Here is a 20,542-nt window from a genome sequence, read left to right as displayed (position 1 = left end):
CTACTTCCCGACCGCACATGTTCTGTATATGACTTTACAATAGAGCGGTCATAGTCTGATAGCAGCGGAGGCGGTGGTGGTCGCTTAAGGTTTTCCAGATAGGACTTCACTTTTACAGGATCTATTTTCTCCTTTGGATTGGGACGGGTCGGCGCAAGCTGGTGTTTCACATCGGCATCCACGACATTCTTGACTTTCTCATCACTCATGTGTATGGTAACTTGGCAGGAGCCTCATTGACACTTATTGTACCTGATTTGTATTTCTTCGCAGTTGTACTACTAGCCACCGGAGCGGCGGCTCTCTTCCGCCGGTGCTGAAGTGGCGGAGGAGGCGGAGTGAGCTGGCGCGGTGGATTCTGCTGAGGGGCCTCCTCCAGCGGAGTGTGCTGACGTGGCAGAGACAGCAGAGGCAGCGGAGTGTGTTGACGCGGTGGAGACGGTTGGGGCAGCGGAGATAGAGCTGGATTGTGAGGAGTCTGCTGAGGGGCCTCCTCTAGCGGAGTCTGCTGACGCGGCGTCTAATGTGGAAGCACGATGTGTTCCTTTCTCCATAGAATGATTGTCCTTCTGGCATCTCCCAGATGAGTCTCCCCTTCACCTGTTGGGTACTCAAGCTCCAACTGCTCAAATCCATTGATAACTGCATCCACCCCGACAACAGCATAGCCATCTGGAATCAGAGAGAAATGGTAAGTTCCATCAGGTACACAAGGTAAGGCATAGCTGACCTCCACCTTCAAGGATATGTTCATGCATGTCGCATGTAGATCACAATGTTCCCTCTGCGTGATATCATCCACAGGGTAGCGAGGAGCTATGATATCAGGCCGAACGAGCTCCGTGGAAGCCACACTGCTTTTCCACTAAGATTGTGGGGTAGCTCCATGGGCAGTATCGAATGAAGGATCTTCGTGCCGCTGAGATGATGGGTCGGTAGCTCGCTGGCTGGTAAGTGCCTCTATTTGCTTCTGCTGCAACGCTACTATTTCTTCTACCTTCTGCAGTCGGTCTGCATCATGTTTCTTCTTCTCCCTCGGCTTCTATAACTGTCACTGCTGTCGGGAAACTGAACCTTCCATGAAACGGAGCCTGATGTGCCTCGTGTTCGTCCAGGGTGTTTAGGATTACCGTGGGCGTGTGTCAGCTCGTCCTTCTCTCTGTCGGGATGGAACTTCCCCTCCTGCACGTCCTTCGTTGCAGCTTGAATGGCTTTGACGAGTGTTGCAAGTTGAGCTTTTGTATAAACACACTTCTCTATTTCTGGGTTCAAAGTTCCCCCATGCCCGAAGAACCAAGTCCTTGCCCGTTCAGTCCAGTCCAATGTCTCTGGATGGATCCCTTTATCAAGCAGGTCGTTCTCAACTTTATCCCACTTTGGTCGGGTAGCCTTCTAGCCACCTGACCCCGTAACATGGTGATATTCCTTCTTTGCAGCATTTTGCTTATTTATAATTGACCTTTTCTTACCTGCCTCCGATGTCTTGTACTCCACAAATGCGGGCCAGTGATCTTTTAAATTCTCATCTGCTCCAGTGAATGTTGGAGTCTTCCCTTTCAGGACATACTTCTCGTGCAATCGTTTCTTCCAGATGTTAAATTGTTGGGCCATCTTCTTAAGAGCCCACGCCTTGACTTTTTGCTCCACCTCTGGCGATATAGTGAAATTTGTCATGAGCATATTCCAAAGCTCATCTTTGGATCTATCGTCGACATAAGAAACCCCATCTGCCTTTGGCTTATTCCATTCTTGAATGCTGATCGGGATGTTGTCCCTAACAACAACTCCGCACTGACTTATAAATCGGTCTGCGGCCCGCTTGGGACCAGTCGGTTTGCCATCTGCAGTGAGTTCTTCGATCGTGAAACTTTCATTCTCGCCCAACCTTTTCTTCGGGCCTCGACTCTTTATAGAAGTTTGGCTCGATCCGGAGGGCTAAAAGAAGAAATAAGTGTCAACATCCAAGTTAGCATCATGCTAAGTTGAGCTCCTGATGAATGAATGTTGTGTACTAGTGAGTGGTGTGCTACATACGATGTGACAAATGATCACCAGGACATGGTAATATATACTACTCGTACAACAAAAATTGGCCTTACACTTGCTCTTAGCAATAATTACCTTTTTTTGCGGGGAAGCAATAATTACCCTTGACTGGTCTCACACCTAATACGCCGTCCTACCCCAAAGTTTCGTGTACTGGATCCAGTCTCCGATTGACCGGAGACTAACAGTGTATTTATACGTGCTAGTACATGAGCTTGTATTTTTTTTCTAAAAAGGGGCAACACTGAGTAGCGAGCGTGCCTCCTAATGTCTGTCTTTGGACTGACAAGTAACTACAGTAGGATTCAAGAAAAGAACACCGGCTAGTGCGTAGTGCCTCCTGATGACTCGATCGAGACTGATGTCTCTCTCGGACGGTCCACTATGCCCCCTTTTCCCGCCTTGCACCCATCAGCATCATTGCATACATCATGCCTTCAAATAAGCTTACGCATGACCGGTCACCGACCTGACCAACGCGCTACACTTACGGGAGATTTTCTGCTTACATGATGACATTTTATTTTCCAACCAAGCATCCCTTTCTATTAATATCTTAGCGAAACAGATCGACCATGTGCAGCAGCACGATCTGCAGCAGGATCAGTGGCATTCATGTTCCCTGTTACAATCATGTTAAGAGCAAACACCTGATGAGAAGTAGATGTTATATTTAGTAACATTGAGTTTCTTATGAAATATGTTATGATCATGTTATATTCATTAGGAAGTCAGAGACTTTGTAATGAACTTGTTATTTTGGTTTAACAAAATATGTGAATTGCTTTATGTTATTATATATGTGTTTGTTTGCTTATAGCCCTATTATGGTCTTTATTATTTTCCGTCATGCGGTACTCATGCATAACTTTTCTTGCATGTCGTCCTACCCCAAAGTTTTGTGTACTGGATCCAGTCTCAGATTGACCGGAGACTAATAGCATACTCTAACTACGTGCTAGTACATGAGCTTGTAATTTTTTTCTAGAATGGGACAGCAGTGAGCAGCGGGCGTGCCTCCTAATGCCTATCTTGGGACTGATAGGTAACTACTCCCTCTATTCCAGTGGTGTCAAAAAAAGAAAAGAACACCGGCTAGTGGGTGAAGAGAAGGTGTCTCCTGATGACTTGATCGGGACTGAAGTCTCTCTCGGACCGTCCACTATGCCCCCTTTTCCCACCTTGCACCCATCAGCATCATTGCATGCATCATGCCTCCACGCGTGGACGGTCACCGTCGGTACCAAACCCAGCCTCCCAGCCAATGCGCTACACTTAAGAAAGATTTTCTGCTTACTTGATGACATTTTATTTTCCAACCGAGCATCTCTTTCCATTAATTTCTTAAAGAAATAGACCGACCACGTGCAGCAACACGATCTGCAGCAGGATCAGTGGAATTCATGTTCCCTGTTTCTTGACGCGTACCAGAAACAATATCACAAACGGTACAAGGGAAAGAAGTGCGAATAAACATACACAATCCAAGCATAAGTAGATAAAAGAAAATGCAAAGCTTACCTTAGTCACAGAGCCAATCTCCTAAGCAGATCAAACGACGAGCCAAACTCGATTATGGATTGATATCGGCAATTTCTAGGAAAAAAAAGTGTAACGTAAGCCAAGCATACAGGTTAATTTTAAGAGCAAACACATGATGGGAAGTATATGTTATATTTAGTAACATTGAGCTTCTTATGAAATATGTTATGATCATGTCATATTCATTACGAAGTCAGGGACTTTGTAACGAACTTGTTACTTTGATTTAACAAAATATTTGAACTGTTTTATGTTATTATATATGTGTTTGTCTGCTTATAGCCCTATTACGGTCTTTATTATTTTCTGTCATGCCATACTCATGCATAACATTTCTTGCATGCCATCCTACCCCAAAGTTTTGTGTATTGGATCTAGTCTCCGGTTGACCAGAGACTAATAGCGTACTTTAAGTACGTGCTAGTATATGAGCTTGTAATATTTTTTCTAAAAAGAGGCAGCAGTGAGTAGCAAGCGTGCCTGCTATTGCTTGTCTTGGGACTGATAAGTAACTACTTCCTCTATTCCAGTGGTGTCAAAAAAAGAAAAGAACACCGACTAGTGGATAAAGAGAAGGTGCCTCCTGATGACTCGATCAAGACTGATGTCTCTCTCGGACGGTCCACTATCCCCCCTTTTCCCGCCTTGCACCCATCAGCATCATTGCATGAGTGAGATGGTCCAGACTCTAGAGTGACATGTACTCAAATATTTGTGCCTGAGATGGTTTCACATGTACTCAGATCTTTATGCCTGGGATGGTCTAACTAGATGTGTGCTCAACTATTTATGTGTGGGATGGTCCAGTTTCACATCTACTCAGATCTTCATGCCTGGGATGGTCTAACTTGACGTGTGCTCAACTATTTGTCTGGGATGTTCAGTTTGACACACTTGAATGAGATGGCATAAATTTAATGTGTTTACAAATATTGTGATGGATGTTGGCAAAAAAATTAGGGGCCAACATGTTCAATTTTTGCTTGTAGAAGCCACTATTTGTTCTCAAGTATACATGCAACAGATATGTGCAAAGATGGGGCCTCAACGTTGAGAGGATTTGAAAATTAGTCTTATTTACCGAGGACAAAACGATTAAATATGAGAAAGTTGAGGTGATTACTATAAAAAATGTGTTTTATATCTACATATTAGCAGGGGGTTTTCCATAAAATTTCCATGAAGTGGACTGGGATGTCTCCACTAGAATATGGGCCATCCATCTTTGATCTGACGGCCTAGGATGGATTTTTCTATTCTTCTACCACAAGGCTATTTCCTATTGTAGTTGCTCCCTGCCACATGTCTGCCCAGTGACGTATTGAAGAATGATCCACAGGACTGCCTACCCCGTATGTAGCCACTTTCTTACAAAGAGTGTATATTTTTGGATAATATTTTTTTGGAATATATTTCCTACTGTTTAGGAATATGATCCTCATTTTAAATGTGCTCACGTATGGCTCCTTTGAGATGTCTATAGTATACTTCAAGCTTATTTATGTCGGGTGGTTAGGATATACAAAGTTAACTAATTACTTGACGCCACATGAAAAATACATGTGGCCATAAAACAAAAATACTATAAAATATTGGTGCATATCTTAGTGGGGCTGTACAAAGCCCTTCTAAGAGCATCTCTAGCAGACCCCTTAAAATCGCAAACTGTAAAACTGAGATACGGATTAAAAAAAAATACGTGTTAAGGGTTCGTTTTAGCTACGGCCGAACAGATACCATAAAACAAACTGTGCAACTGGGATAAAGAGCTCCTTCCTCCAGTACGGCCGCTGTCGCCCCAGCCGGCCGCGCCCTGTCGCCCGGCCGTGCCCCGTCGCCTGACGGCCGTGCCCCGTCGCCTGTCGGTCGCGCCCCGTCCCTGCCGGCCGCGCCCCGTCCCTGCCGGCCGCGCCCCATCGCCACGCCGACCGCGCCTAGCCTCCTCGGCCACGCCCCGTCGCCTCCGCCGTCCATGCCTTGCTCTATTGCAAGCCGCGCCGGCCGAGCCGTGCCCCTTTGCCTGCCGTGCTGGAAGGATTCCGGCGGCCAGGTTGAGTTCATGGGAGGCCACGACGATGTCGAGCTTGTCCAATTCGAACCGGTGGCAATTGATTGTGGCGTCTAGCGGCCTTTTCCGGTATGCGGTGATAAATTCCGGTGAGTTTAGGGTGGATTCCGACAAACTTCACGGCAGCGAGTTTGCTCCTACGAGGTTTGACCGGTATACGGGGCCCCCTAGATTCGGCCTTCCAACCTTCAAATATAAGGGTTTCGGGTGTGCATTTTCGGTGGCCCTTAAAAAATTTACAGGTTGGACCACTTTTACGGTTTCTGTTCTGGACACTTTTTTCGACCAAAACTGTAAAATGCAAAAATTATAAGGCTTTGATAACTTATACCGGATCTGCTAGGGATGCTTTAATATATCACTGCAAGTACAAGGCTACTGAAAGGGTCACAGCCACACGAAAAGCAGGTACTGCTCGTGAACATGAATGAATTAGGAAAACAGATAGAGAAGGTGATTCTTTTTGTTATGATCTCCCTTTGTGTATACATATTTTTTTTCCAGATATATGCATATTACTAATCCCCTTGTTCCATATATGCATATATTTTTTATAAATGTCAAACTTTGTAGAGATTGACCAAGTTTATTGAGAAAAATACCAACATTAATAGTACCAAATTAATACAATATAAAAGCTAACCCATGTTGTATGCAATGACATTTATGATATCCATTTGGTATTATAGGTAATTAATAAACTGGGTCAAAGTTGACAAAGCTTTAATTTAGAGGGAAAAAAAATACCAACCACATTTTGGAATGGAGAGGGTATGAAACATTTTTGCAAGATAAAAGTTAACTAAATTTTACACGGTCAATGCATATACTTTTGCATAAATTAGTGATCACTGTTTTTACAGAATTGCGAATCAACCAGTGATTAGATGATTATGAGGACAGTGGTATTCCCAGTCCACAAGAGTTCAACTTATAGAGTTGACATTGGTGCCATTGGTGCTCGCATTTTCCTGATTTTATTCTAGACCTTTCAGCAATGTCCATTCAGTGAGAGGAGACGTTCTCGTTGACTACGAAGACGTCTGTGACGACTTCGTCAATCTCAAGATGATGTGCCGGCTCAGTCTTTCGGAGGTGCTCATAGGGATAGGGTGTATGTGCGCGTGTTCATAGGGGTAGGGTGTGTGTGCATGTGTTCATAGGGGTGAGCGTCTGCGTATGTATTGTGTTAAAAAAATGTTTCTATAGGATTGAGTACTTTTTTTTCCTTTTTGCAAATCTACCACGAGTGCAAACACATTTGAGAAACTTGCGCAAATCGAGAGCTGAAGCTGTTAACGTGACAGGTTCCCACACCCATATTCACATACGTCTTCTGAAACCTCGCTCGCACAAAAACGCATGACAAATCGCACCCGTCGGCCATGGCGTGCCAGCAGTCCCGCGCCTACGCGGCCATCCTCCAGCGCAGCGCCGCCGCCGCCGCCGCCGACCCCCGCCGCATCGCCTCCCTACACGCGGCGATCCTCAAGCCGGGCCTCCTCGCCTGCGACCAGTTCCTGGCAAACCACCTCCTCATCGCCTACTTCAGGTCGCCGCTCCGGCCCCGCCGCCACGGCCTCCGCCTGCTCGACGAAATGCCCCGCCGCAACGCCGTCTCCTGGGCCGCCGCCGTCTCGGGGCTCGCGCAGGGGGGCCGCCCCCGCGAGGCGCTCGCGCTCTTCCGCGCGATGCGCCGCGAGGGGGCCCCGCCCAGCGGGTTCGCGCTCGTGAGCGCGCTCAACGCCAGCTCGCTCGTCGCCCCCGCCGGCGGCGCGCACGCGCGGCAGCTCTACGCGCTCGCCGTCCGGCTCGGCTTCGAGTCCCACGCCTTCGTGCTGAACGCGTTCCTCGCCGCGATGGTCCGGCACGAGCGGCTCGCCGACGCCGTGCGGCTGTTCGAGTGGGCCTCCGGCCGCTGCCGCGACGTCGTCTCGTGGAACACGCTGCTCGCCGGGCTCGCGCGCCGCTCGCGCACGCGCATGTGGTTTCTCTGGCGGAGGATGGCCCGGGAAGGCGCCAGGGCCGACGGGTTCTCGTTCAGCACCGTGCTCTCGGGGCTGACGGCCGACGCCGACACGACGAGCGGCTTGCAGGTCCACGGGCAGCTTGTCAAGAGCGGCTTCGGCGACGATGTCTGCGTGGGCAACTCCCTGGTGGAGATGTACACGAAGAACGGGGCCCTGGAGTCCCGCGCCAGAGCGTTCGCCGAGATGCCGCGGAGAGACGTCGTGTCGTGGACGGAGATGGCCGCCGGTTGGCTGCACTCCGGCGAACCCGCCAAGGCCATCGGAGTACTCGGTCCCATGATGCTTGAAGGAATCAGGCCGAACAACTACACATTGGCGACGGCAGCCAATGCCTGCGCGACCCTCGCCGGTCCGAGCGAAGGGCGCAAGGTTCATGGATACGCCATCAGACTGGGAGAGGGCTCCGATGTCGCCGTGAACAACGCGCTCATCGACATGTACTCCAAGTGCGGCCTGGTGGACACCGCGCACAGGGTGTTCCGGTCAATGCGGCAGCGGCCCGTCATATCCTGGACGACGATGATCATGGGGTTCGCACGGAACGGGCAACCTCAGGACGCCGTGAAGGTGTTCGACGACATGCTTCTGGAAGGCGTCGCGCCTAACCACGTCACGTTCCTCTGCGTCCTCCATGCATGCAGCCAAGGCGGGTTCATGGAGGAAGCCTGGATATACTTCAGAGCCATGACGGACAAGTTCCGCATTGAGCCCGGCGAGGATCACTATGCCTGCATGGTCGATCTCCTCGGGAAGGCAGGACATATAGAGGACGCCGAGGAGCTGATATCGCGGATGCCGTTCCGCCCCGGGGTTCTGGTCTGGCAGGCGCTGCTTGGTGCCTGCCATCTCCATGGCAATGAGGCCGCAGCGAAGCGAGCTGCGGAGCATGCTCTCGCGCTCGAGAAGGAAGACCCGTCGACATACCTGCTGCTGTCGAGGACGCTCGCGGGTCGGCACGATTGGGGCGGCGCCGGAAGGTCAAGAGGGCTCATGGGGGACAGAGAAGTTATGAAGCTGCCTGGGTCTACCTGGTTGCAGTCCATGCCCGAGACTGAGAGTGCCCAGGCTTGCACAGCATGAACAATAATGCAAAATGTACAATTTTCCTGATGGAAGCACTTGGAATCATTTTCTGGCATGAAAGGCTTCAGGCTACAGTGGAAAGTGGGTATTTCAGTTATCTGAGTGAATGCCATTTTGGCTTGGATTGGATGGAAGTGAATTGACAGTGTTCCTGAATGGATTTCGGCATGATCCAACTGGTAAGAGTTCTAAAGTGATCAATGGCTATCGATTCCATACAGGACAAAACAGTTATTAATTGGCCTTGCTTAATAACAATTAAATAAGTGTACATACTCATGAATAGCTCTTCATATATGCTAATATTTTTTCCATACAATGAAAGCCATACATAGTCCTGATCGTGTAGGTAATTTAGTAATTACAGACTAGAGCTGATGGAGTGGGGAAAACTCTTTGATATGCAAGCTGTGCAGCTCAAGCCAGTGCCATTTGGCATCCTCTGAAGTGTGAACCATTACAAGAATCGGTCCTGCAGACCGCAGGCGATGATATCAGGCCACATTTGAGGTCTCCAGGAGAGGCTCGATGTAGTCCTTGAACTTGGCCTTGTTTATCGCGCCTTCTCTTCGGCTCCCTGGCACCTCCTGCCCGTCCTTGAAGAGGATCAACGCCGGGAGACCGTAAACCTTGTACTTCTCGATAATCTGAGGATTCGCGTCATGGTCGATCTTGACAATCTTTAATCTCCCCTCATATTCCTGTTTCATGAAAAAATGAGCCGACTATCAGAGCTGGTGTTTCAAATTTAAAACAGACTTCCCTGCAAAATTCTTGAGACCATATAGAACATTAAAATGTACCCTCAATTTGCTTTCTGTTCAGAAAAAAGAAGAAGTGATTTATGTGCAATATAACTAGATGATTTTTCATATGTAGTACATCTGCACATGGATAATTACAAAACATTGGTCAGTTGATCAGAGGGTATTCCACAACAGCTAAAAGTACCAATGTTGGAATTTGCAAAGTAAGTCTCTCCATTGCCCATCGATCTTCCATACTAATTTAGGTTCGCATCATGAACCGCATCCTCAAGGCCATGGTTAGTCTTATATGCAGTCTAAACATATTGTTGCTCTTATCTTCACAGCCATTACCAATCATATACTACTACCTCTCTAATTCCTTACAGTGTCTAGGATTCCTTGAGGCCATTGCTTTTGGCAAAGCATTTTGGGCCTTTGTTCTCGTACTACTTGTTATAGACTCACTTTGAAGGCAGCTTTCCCTTTCTTTTACTGTATGTAAGTAAGGCGTACAGCTGAAAGAAACCACAAATGCAGCGATTACTGGGAGCTGGGAACTGCTGAATGAATTCCCCTTTCTTTTTACCAGCAACATGGAGTTCAAATCCACAGACGCCGTGACAGGTCAGGTTGCTGGTAACCGCTGAGTTTCCCCTTCTTTGCTAAGGTGCTGCCATGGTGTTCACAGACCTTGCCAGGGACTTGCGGACATTAATTCCTACGCCATTCATATAGTGTAGCTCACAAAATTGGACTTGTGTGGTTTGGTGTTTTTGCGATTCTCTACGCATCAGTAGACGAACACGAGGAAGCAGCGGGGGGCATTTTCTATCTACCAAACCAGGAGGCAGCCGGCGCGTGCGTACCTCGGAGGCCCAGTCGACGACGGGGGCGACGAGGCGGCAGGGCCCGCACCAGTCGGCGACGAAGTCGACGAGCACGGGCAGGTCCGACTGCATGACCTCCGCCTCGAACTCGCCCTCCCCGACCAGCTTCACCGCCCCGCGGCACCGCACGCGCGCCAGGGCGAGCCCCCGCGCCGGCGCGGGCGCGCGGCAGAGGAGGAGCGCCCCCGCCGCCCGAGGGAGCGCGGCGGCGGAAGGGAGCCGGCGGGAGGAGGAGAAGGAGAGGGGCGAGCGGAGAGGGGGCGCGAGGGTGGACGCGGTGGTGCTCGGCGCGGATGCCATGGGAGAGGGGGAGGGGGGAGAGCTGCACGATGCCGATGAGGCGGGCGGGCGGGGCGGGTAGGAGGAATCTTCTGGAATGTGCCACCTGGCCACCGGTTTCTGCGACGACGAGCGGGTTCGTTTGTGGTCGTGAGGCCCACAGCGGCCGGGGCCTCGGCCTGGTTTATCCAACGCGCAAATTTGTGTGGCCCATGTGCAGGGGGGTTCTCGAGAGACAACAAAAAAACGGCACTCCAAAAAAAAACGGAAAAGAAAACCGCGAGAACAGGACCGTTGGGGGTTCTTCATTATCCCAGGCCACAACTCTCTCTATCTCTCTCTCTCTCTCTCTCTCTCTCTCTCTCTCTCTCTCCATCCAACTGAAAATGCTTCTCACTAATGTTGGATGTGTCGGTTTCTATACACGAGTTTCTCGTTTTGAAGCATGCGAAAGAGAAGGACTGAGCCCGATAAAATCACAGAGCGGCATGAGGATGGGAAGGAAAGACACGAGACGCAGATGGACGAAGATGAACCGAACCTCATACACCGACACGCACCTCAAATGGCACACGCAGCGCGGGGGGGGGGGGGGGGTGAGCTATGGGGTTACGAGGAGAAATAGGAGTTTATTCGCATAAAAGAAAGAGAAATCGGAGTTGTGCGAGGGCGATCGGCTTGGATGCTATATAGAACAATGCTCCGTTCCAACATGGGGTTGCGAGAACCAACCGGCCTCACGCCCATCGCGAGGTCCATGGATCATGTCACGTCTACTACCGATGTTCTTTGAGAAAATGTCCATCGAAGTAGCGAATTGTATGTGCCTCTCTCGAGTTGAGAGATCCGTCTCATGAAGCAATGCCGTGCGTGATGGTGTTCCGTTGGCCTCTAAGATGGGCTTGACCCCCACTGTTGTATAAAGCCACGCCGCAAAAGTGGGTGGCTGTGAAACCCGACAAAATACGAGCGCTTGGGAATTCCATGCATCTTTTCAGATCAAAGACGGAATTCCGTACTATAAATTTTCTCTTAGTCATATGGGCGGGAAGCTAATAAGGCAACCCACATATGTGTAAAAAAAAAGGGGAAACATTTGCGTTCGGCGCACCGGCCGAACGCAGCGCCAGTCGAGCGCGAGCCACGGGATCTGTTTTCAATCGTACGCCTCGCGATCCCTCCTACTCCATACAGCTAGGCCCACAAATCGTTTTTTCTTTACGCAACCTTATCCTCTTAATCGTTCGTCCTCATCCCTTCCTTCTTCCTCACAGGAAGCTCCTCTACGTCATGGCCGCTACCTCCGGTGACAAGCCAACTCCTCGCAGGCCTCGGCCACGGCCATGACGATGCCGCGGTCCTAACACCCAATGGCCGCCGCTGTTGGGGGCGCCGTATCCCGGCGAACCTGCAGGCGAGGCACTGCAGACCCCGTGCACAGCCCCCCGTGTGCTGCAACCGCTAAAAAAAAGCTTCGAACTCTAGATGAAAAGCTTCAACCGGATATAAAAAAAGCTGCAAGCGTTCAGTGCCATAGAGAAAAGCTACAACCGTCTACAGAAAATGCTACAACCTTCAATGAAAAAAGCTTCAACCGAACGATAGAGAAAGATTTCACCCAGGTGTTGCTCAAAACCAAAAAAGTTTCAACAAGCTTCTACCGTAAGGGGAAAAAGCTTCAACCGGCAGCGAAAAAAGCTACCGCCGGCGGTAATTTTTGCTACAACCACCGGCGGTCGTCGTCGGCCACACTTTCGTCGTCTCCTTGGTTGTAGCAAAAATGGCCATTGGTTTGTAGCATTTTCGTCGTGCCGTTTGCAGCAAAATCGTGTATAAAAAGCTTCAACCGTGAAAAAATATCTTCGAGCGGCGGGAAAAAGCTTCAACCGATGTGTGAAAATGCTTCAACCGGTTTGTGAAAAGCTTCAACCTTGGAAAAAGCTTCAACGGCCATGGAAAAAAAGCTTCAACCTGGCATGGCAGTCGACGGCATGGGCGGTGTTGTATTGCCACCGAGCTACAGCCATCGCCACGCGGAGCTGCAACTAGAGGGTGCAGCTGTTGCATGGGTGGAGCTGGGGGACGAGGGCGGCGACCGGTGACGAGGACGGCCGACGAGGACGGCGACCGGCGACGAGAGCGCCGCGGTGGTGCTTCAAGCTCGGTCGTTTCTCTCGCGGGGGTGTGGCGAGGCGTCGGCGGCGCTCGAGGGCATTCCAAATTTCATCGTGGGGAAGGGGGAGGGGGGCGACTGCGAGGAGGACGAAGCGGGGAACAGATCTGAACGGTGTTTACCGCTGGATCAGGCGGTCAGGGCTGGACCGGCCCAACCGTTCGGCCGGTGCGCCGGCGCCTAGCGTCGCCCAAAAAAAGCCATTAAGAGTAGCAGAAAAGGCGACTGCTACCGGTCGCCTGCGCAGCCGTCCGTTGCAACTTTTTTCAATCGTCTGATCGGGCTCCCATTCTTCTTTCGTCCCCTCACGCATCTTCCTCCTCGCGCCGCCGCACGTCAAAACGCAGAAAGAACCCCCCCTCCCCCCTTTCCTGCCATGGATGAACCCCCGTTGACTCCCTCCTCCCCTGCCATGGATGAGCAAGATACCGGCCTCGAAGCTCGCCGTCGCTCACCATTCTCTTCTCTCCGGGGACGGTCGCGGTTCCCAGCAAAAATAATAATCTGGACAACCATGGTCGAAGCATGCCTGTCACCTGCTTCCAGCATTTTTATCGCAGGTTCCACGTCGCTGTCATGGTGCTCGGCGCGGATGCCATGGGCGGGAGGGAGGAGAAGCGCAGCACGATGCCGATGAGGCGGAATCTTCTGGAAGGTGCCACCTGGCGATGAAGGCACTGGCGGGTTTTTTTTTTTAGGGAATGGGCGGGTTTGTTTTGTGATCGACATCGTGAGGCGCCGAAATCCAATCCAGCCCACGGCCTCGTTCGGCCTGGTATATCTTTTTTTTTTGTTTGAGGGAACGCCTGGTATATCCGGTACGCATGCATTTTCGTGTGGCCCATGTATAACGCCGCAAAGAGGTTTTCTCGTCAATGAAAAAAAAAAAGCAACTTGGCGCCATTTTCTCCTTCTGTGTCTCTTTCTCCTCGTCTCCGATGATGGCCCTCGGGGCTTTTTTGGAGGCATGTGTTGGTATCACCAGATTTCAATAATAAAAACAACCCAAATGGTGTTGGTATCCCCAGGATGAAATCCTTGTAGCTTGACCGTTACACTCTTACTTGTGCAACAGATCATTCACAGGGAACAAATCTCACACCGACAAGGAAATAACTCTATCAACCACGGCTGACTTGCGGGGTCCACCCACTTGTCTTCTTCTTCTCCTGCTTGGTCAGCTCGCCTCAAGTGTTGATTTCCTCTTCTTCAGTTTCGTCAGGTTCAGATCTCTGCCTGCTGCCCTGGATCAATATTCATGTGCCCAATAAACTAGTGCTAAGAACATTCACAGGATAGTGCCCCCCTGTTTCATTACAAACTGTGATAAAACAGCACAAATTCTGAAGATTCGTCACGCAAAACATAACGACGTAAAGATCAGTCAAGGAAATAAGGGAAACTGCCGCAATCCATGCATAAATATCAATCTGATACATCGGGTATTCGTCTTAATGTCTGCTTATTTAAGATACAGCAAATCAAACCATAAAAAGTTGGGAATGGAAATTTAAGAGGCAAACCATTACAAGCTTATTTTGAAACAGCACACAGGAAAGCAAACACAGGAAGTAAACACACAAGCACAATGCAACCCGATGATTCCCGGCGAGCAGCTAGCCTTCTCCAAGAATTGCACTCAAGTGGCTCTACTCATCTTCGCCCGCCACTGTGTATTACCTGTCCATTGTGAATTACGACAGGCCGGTTTGGATGGTTGAAAAGTGCTTCTTTGGTAGCAGTTGGGTCGCAGTTGCCAATGAGCTCAAGCCGGCTGAGGCGTGGAAGGCGGCTGATTCCATGAATTGATTTCATCTCTCTGAACTTCCAAACTATCTTCTCTATCTTGGGGGTCTTGTGGAAGCTGATGTCAGTAATGTCTGATCCTTCTATGAGAATAAACTCAAGATTTTTGAATGCTCCTTTCTGAAGGGTCAGCTTGGTTTGGACATACGACCTGTGCCGGAGCCTGAGACAGCGTAACCCAATGAGCTCGCCAAGGGATGTTATGTCGCCTTCTTCCAAATGTGTTTCACACAGAGTTAACTTTGCAAGTTTGTGGAGCTCCTTGATCCAACGAGGCAATCCTCCCCTGACGCCACAAAGGTTTAGGCTCTGAAGATGCTTTGGAGGTGAGAATGCTGTAGGCTCTGCTGCGTTAATGTCTGTAATCTCATGGCCTTGTGTTGTTTCCACACGGAGTGAGAGAGAGAGGAGGCTCTTGTTCAGCTTCTCAATTGCCTGGAGCAAGTGCTTGAAATTATTTCTGTTGCTTTGGAATACAACACCTAGCTTTCTAAGCTGTTGTAGCCTCCCAATCTCAACCAGCCGATCTTCTTTGCCCGAAACATCTACATGGCACAGTATCTGCAGATTTCCCATGCCCCCAGTTCCACGAGGCATGCACACCGTGGAAAATGACTCCATGTCTTCGTTTGAGTGTTGGGCGTACCCAGCGAGCATATGCTTTAGCATTGGAAGCACTACAACTTTTGTAGCAAATGATCTTACAGCTGTTTCCCGAATGTCCAGTGTTTCCAACTGTTGAAGATACTCCATCTTCTTGGGCAGTTTGGTAATCTTAGTCCTCCGAAGGTTTAGATATCTTAGCTGAAATATCTCGCAGATGTTGTCCACATGGTGATCCTTCAAACCATCAAAGCCTTCGAGATCCAGCACTCTAACCAACCCCAGCTGAGCAAATGAAGGCAGTGTTTCAAGGAACTTGGTAAGGTCATCCAAGGGTTGACCATCTTCAGTATCAGTTGAGTGCTTGCGAATGTTCCAACAGGAGCTGGGGCGAGGAGATGCCTGAAGTGTCCCTAACACTTGTTGCAGTTGGCTTCTATTGTGAATGGATATCCGGTTACTGAAATCTTGCTGGAGATCTGCATCCACAAACTTTTCCTCCCTGGCAATATCGCTGATGAATTTTGATATCAAACTGTTTACCCTGCAGCTCTTGACCTTCCCTGCAGCACCAATGCCGGTGCAAAGAAGAAATCTTTTTGCAACAAGCACATTGAAGCAGTGTTCAGCTTCATCCTGTGCAGCTGACCCATTTCTTCCGGTGATCAGGTTCTCAGCTGCCCATCGCCTGACTAGGCTCGTTCTTTTGATATGATCGCCATCATTTTGGGGAAAGATAGATAGATAGATCAAACAGTTCTTGTAATGGAGAGGGAGGTTGTTGTACCAGAACATTAAGATGTGCCGAATATTGCCAGGAGAGTCACTGGTTAGGTCGTTGCAGAGGCCCTGAAGCTCTTGTATGTTCCTCATAGGATTGACATAGAGAACATGTAAGAATGCCTTGAGGCACAAGAGACTGGGTGCACATTTTGATAAAATGGACCGAATGACTTGCTTCAGGGTGTCATTCTCAGGATTGTTCTCAACAAGGGAAACCGCTTTGCCAAAGAAGAACTTGACAATAGGCTCCAGAGGGGGGAAGACTGCATTTGGAGAGCAGGAACGGGCTAGAGCATATGAGTGGGTGATCACTAGAACTACAGAATGACCACCAGCAGTAGTAGGAGGAAACCCAGATATGATTTCGTGGCATAGTGATTCGTCACGGACATCATCAAGAACAATTAAATACTTGGTTTCTTGCCACTCTTTCAGATCCACCTGCTGAGATGAGATGTCTTTGATTATGTCGTCGAATACCCATTTGGCATGGTTTTCCCCAACCCTCACCCGACATCTGAAACCAAAGAAGTCCTTTATCAAACTGTCTTCAAACACTATCTGTGCATAATTCAGATCGTCATCACCTGATCGCTGTTGCACAATGGAGATGACCCTGGGTCGTGAATCCTTGTCTCTTGACCCTTTGATAAACCCCAGCTGAAAATCCTGCCGTGGCATCCTGTCTCTTGACCCTGTAATACACCCCAGCTGAAAGTCTTGCTGGGGCATATTGTCTTCTAGCTGAGCGAGCTGCTCTTTGAGGCCTATGATCTTCCTCCTGGACATCGAGCGCAGCATCCATCTCTTTGAGACTGCTGTTGCCAAGCCCGGCCTTCTCTTGCTCCTTTCCCGCCAAGACGTCCCCGCAACTGAAACTGATTCGTCCACTGGAATTTTCGGCCATGGCATCTCATCTTCTGGCCCAGTCAACCGCTTGGCCACTAGCATATCCGGTTGTATCTCCTCTCCTTGCCCAATTAACCAAGATACCAGCATCTTCAAATCACCCTCCAAAATCCCAGCTAGGCTTTCATCTTCGTCGCCTAACAAATGTTGTATCCTGGGGTCTTTCTTCCTGTTGGTATCATCTCCACAAACTTCCTCAAGTTGCTTTGCCCTCTTCTGAGGATCAGGATCGCGGACGCCATACCTGGTGCGCCTTTCGCTCACATGTTCAGCCCTTTCTTTGAGCAGTCTGATCTCTGTGGCGAGCCGGTGGCGTGCCGGCACCGTGTACATAAGCATCCCGAACCGGTACAAAGCCCTGTTGAACCACAACAAAATATCGGAACCGCCGCTGTAACGGGCAAGGGCACGGGCAACGGCACTGGTGCTGAGTTTGTGCTCGTAGACGTCGACACAATTTTCGGAATCGCGAGCGAGTTCCCTAACATGCCTAACCCAGACCTCCATTTGGTTGTCCGTGCAGCTGTCTTCCACGAAGTTGAGGAGGAATCCATGAACGTTGTCCATCTCGTCCTTGATGTACTGGACATCGCCGCGGACACCGCTCAGCAGCTTTGCTTCGTCTTCAATGAGCCTTGTGAGGCGTCTCAGTAGCGAGTCTACGGCGCCATGTGCTGATCTGATGGCCAGTTCAGCCATCGTCGCTCTGTTGCACCTAAGTGGAATGAAAATGAGCCAGAGTGCAAACGGAAATATATGCAAGAGTAACGAAAAATACGCCGGAGGAGCTTTTTACCTTTTCGCAGGACGAATATTTGAAGCTGCTAGCAACGATCAAATATCCAAATTGCAGTGCGCACGTCAAGGGAAGGAAATCACAAGGAGATGCTGGGTGAGGTTTGTGGTTGAAACCTGCGATCCTATCCTGGATCAGGACGCCGCATATTGCATACAGGGAAGGAGAAGATGGAAAATGCAAAACGCTGCACGACAGACTATATCCCACCTGTTTGGTCTTGGGCTACGTTGCAAATCTGGTTTAGACTAAGGATGGCTCCAAGTCAACTCCCAAGCATGCTACAGTTGTACTCCCTCCGTTCGGAATTACTCGTCCAAGAAATGAATGTATCTAGATGTATTTTAGTTGTAGATACATCCATTTTTTTGTGACAAGTAATTCCGAACGGAAGGAGTACTGTATCATTTTTGTTGCTAGCTAGATGCCTCTTGCAGAACCTCAAGGCCATGATTGATTTAGTTAATCCAACAAGGCCGCCATAGCCGGCAGTTGTCACATGCAATTGCAGGTAATATACATGGAACACTGACTGCGTCAAATCCTCTTGTTTAACCTAGTACGATTAGAAAATGGCGATTACTGATCAAGAAGGTGGGTACTAGTTGAACTGTCAAATAAACTAAAAGGTGGGTAGTAGTTTGTGACGCATCCAACATTCGGTGTATATAAAAAATCTTGTATGACCTAGTACTCGGATTACAAAATGGCGGCGATTGAGAATATCCAGCGGCCTGACGGATGCACCCGATAAAAGACAAGATGGAGAGTCGTTAGTCGCAACCAATTAACAGCTGCACTGTCCCTCAATCATATTCATAGGTGAGACAGGGTAGCGTCGAGCCAACCACAACAACCCTATGGCTTGCTAGTTGACCATCGGAATTGAAGCCAGTACCAACATTTCTGTGCAGCTTCATCATCCTGTGCAGCGGACTCATTTCTCCTGGTGATCTGGTTCTCAGCTGCCCATCGCCTGACTAGGCTCGCTCTTCTGATATCGCCATGATTTTGGGAAGATAGATAGATATATCAAACAGTTCTTGTAATGGAGAGGAAAGTTGTTGTACCAGAACATTAAGATGTGCCGAGTATTGCCAGGAGATTTACTAGTAAGGTCATTGCATAGGTTCTCAACCTCTTGTATGTTCCTCATAGGATCGACATAGAGAACATGTAAGAATGCATTGAGGCACGAGATATCGGGTGCACATCTTGATAAAATGGACCAAATGACTTGCTTCAGGGTATCATTTTTGGGATTATTCTCAACAAGTGAAACCGCTTTGCCAAAGAACTTCCGAAAAAGGGTTTTTCCCGCTTTGTATACAAAGCAACCAACTGAACCATATATGGATACGTGCTGGGGCGGAAGCAGCACAGACACGTCCAAAAAAAACGACAGAGAAAGAACAAAAGAAACAAATGCCGACAATGGCGGATCAACAAAAACGAAGAAGCCTCACGATCGCTGCGCCTCCACTAGGCTCCAAGACTCCGAAGCGCAGGCACCTATCAACACCTTCAAGAAGGATCACGACGATGACAACGCTGCTGCCAAGGGTTTCCCCCGGTACACGACGAGGCGAGAGGAAGGGTAGCCCCCGACGCCCTCCCGGAAGGTCAGGTGGAACCCACAGGCACTACTAGGAAAATGCTTATAGGTAGACATTTAGCAGTAGCTTTGGTTAGATACCCCTCGCTACTGCTATTTAGCACTAGCGTCGGCCAGCACCAGCGCTACAAGCGCACGTTAGCAGTAGCGCTGGATTTCACGGCCAGCGCTACTGCTAATGGGCCACGCTCTCGGCCCCCCCGTTGCAGCTTTAGCTATAGTGCTGGGCCTCCTCCCCCGCCCTGCTGCTAGGCCCACCTCTTCCTCCCGCGCCGGCCCACGCACCGCCCCTCTCCCCTCACTCACACTCACACGCTCACACCACCAGATCAAATCCCTCAATTGTCCCCCGATCCGGTCGCCGCCCCCGTGTCCTACTCCGGCCGCCCTCCCCCGCGCGGCCCCTCTTCCTCCATCGGCCGCCCTTCCCCGCGCTGGCCCTCCTCCCCTGCCCCCCCGCACCGGCCCTCCTCCCTTGCCGGTCGCCCCCCCCCCGCCGCACCGGCCATCCTCCCCCGCCGGTCGCCCCCCGCGTTGGACCTCCTCCACCGAGAGGTACTCCTCCCTCCTTCCTCCTCCTCCCTCCCTCCCTAGTTATAGTTATTAGAGAGTAATTAATTATTTTGAATCCTAGTTGAAAAAATGTAGGTTCTTAGAAAAATGTAGGTGTTTTAGTTGAATTTTTAGGTGTTTTAGTTAAATTTGTACGTGTTTTAGTTAAAAATGTAGGTTCTTAGAATAATGTAGGTGTTCTTAGAATAATGTTGAATTTGTTTTAAGTGTATTTAAAAGAGTTTTAGGTGTTTTAGGTGTAGTTAACATAATTTTAGGTGATTTAGTTGTTTTAGGTGTGGTTAACAGAATTTTAGGTGTTTTAGTTGTTTTAGGTGTAGTTAACAGAATTCTAGGTATTTTTTTAGTTAAAGCAATTGTTGTTATTTTTTTTAGTTAAAGCAATTTTTCCTGTTATATGCAAATTTGCAGCGGACATGTCATATTTTGAACATGTCACATTTTGGACATGTCATATTTTTCCGAGTGGCCTATGTTTTGCCAGAAATGTCGATTCGTTTACGTTCTGGCAAATTTTAGGCGCTCGATTGGTCCTATTTTTAGCAAAGGTCAAGCCAAATTTTGCTAATTGTTTATTAATTTTGTTTTCATAATTAAGCA

The 20,542-nt window shown here is 49.2% G+C and overlaps 3 protein-coding genes across 3 annotated transcripts; 1 reads left to right on the top strand and 2 right to left on the bottom strand.

Moving 5' to 3' along the window:
* The first annotated feature begins 6,994 nt into the window (after positions 1 to 6,994).
* Positions 6,995 to 10,058, top strand: LOC123047391 (pentatricopeptide repeat-containing protein At4g33170). The gene is made up of 2 exons (XM_044470932.1): positions 6,995 to 8,948; positions 9,649 to 10,058. Exon 1 carries the CDS (start codon positions 7,042 to 7,044, stop codon positions 8,764 to 8,766), a length of 1,725 nt encoding a protein of 574 aa, XP_044326867.1. The 5' UTR covers positions 6,995 to 7,041; the 3' UTR covers positions 8,767 to 8,948; positions 9,649 to 10,058.
* On the bottom strand, positions 9,043 to 10,768 carry LOC123047392 (thioredoxin X, chloroplastic). The gene is made up of 2 exons (XM_044470933.1): positions 10,385 to 10,768; positions 9,043 to 9,470 (listed from the first exon to the last, which is right to left on the bottom strand). The coding sequence occupies exons 1-2, from the start codon at positions 10,703 to 10,705 to the stop codon at positions 9,264 to 9,266; spliced, it is 528 nt and encodes a 175-aa protein (XP_044326868.1). The 5' UTR covers positions 10,706 to 10,768; the 3' UTR covers positions 9,043 to 9,263.
* A 3,482-nt stretch (positions 10,769 to 14,250) lies between these two features.
* On the bottom strand, positions 14,251 to 17,657 carry LOC123042724 (disease resistance protein PIK6-NP-like). The gene has a single exon (XM_044465113.1). The coding sequence runs from the start codon at positions 17,655 to 17,657 to the stop codon at positions 14,511 to 14,513; it is 3,147 nt and encodes a 1,048-aa protein (XP_044321048.1). The 3' UTR covers positions 14,251 to 14,510.
* Positions 17,658 to 20,542: the final 2,885 nt, after the last annotated feature.

Source organism: Triticum aestivum, chromosome 2B, assembly GCF_018294505.1.
Source record: "Triticum aestivum cultivar Chinese Spring chromosome 2B, IWGSC CS RefSeq v2.1, whole genome shotgun sequence".
Classification (NCBI taxonomy): domain Eukaryota; kingdom Viridiplantae; phylum Streptophyta; class Magnoliopsida; order Poales; family Poaceae; genus Triticum; species Triticum aestivum.
This window is presented reverse-complemented; position numbering and strand designations above follow the sequence as displayed.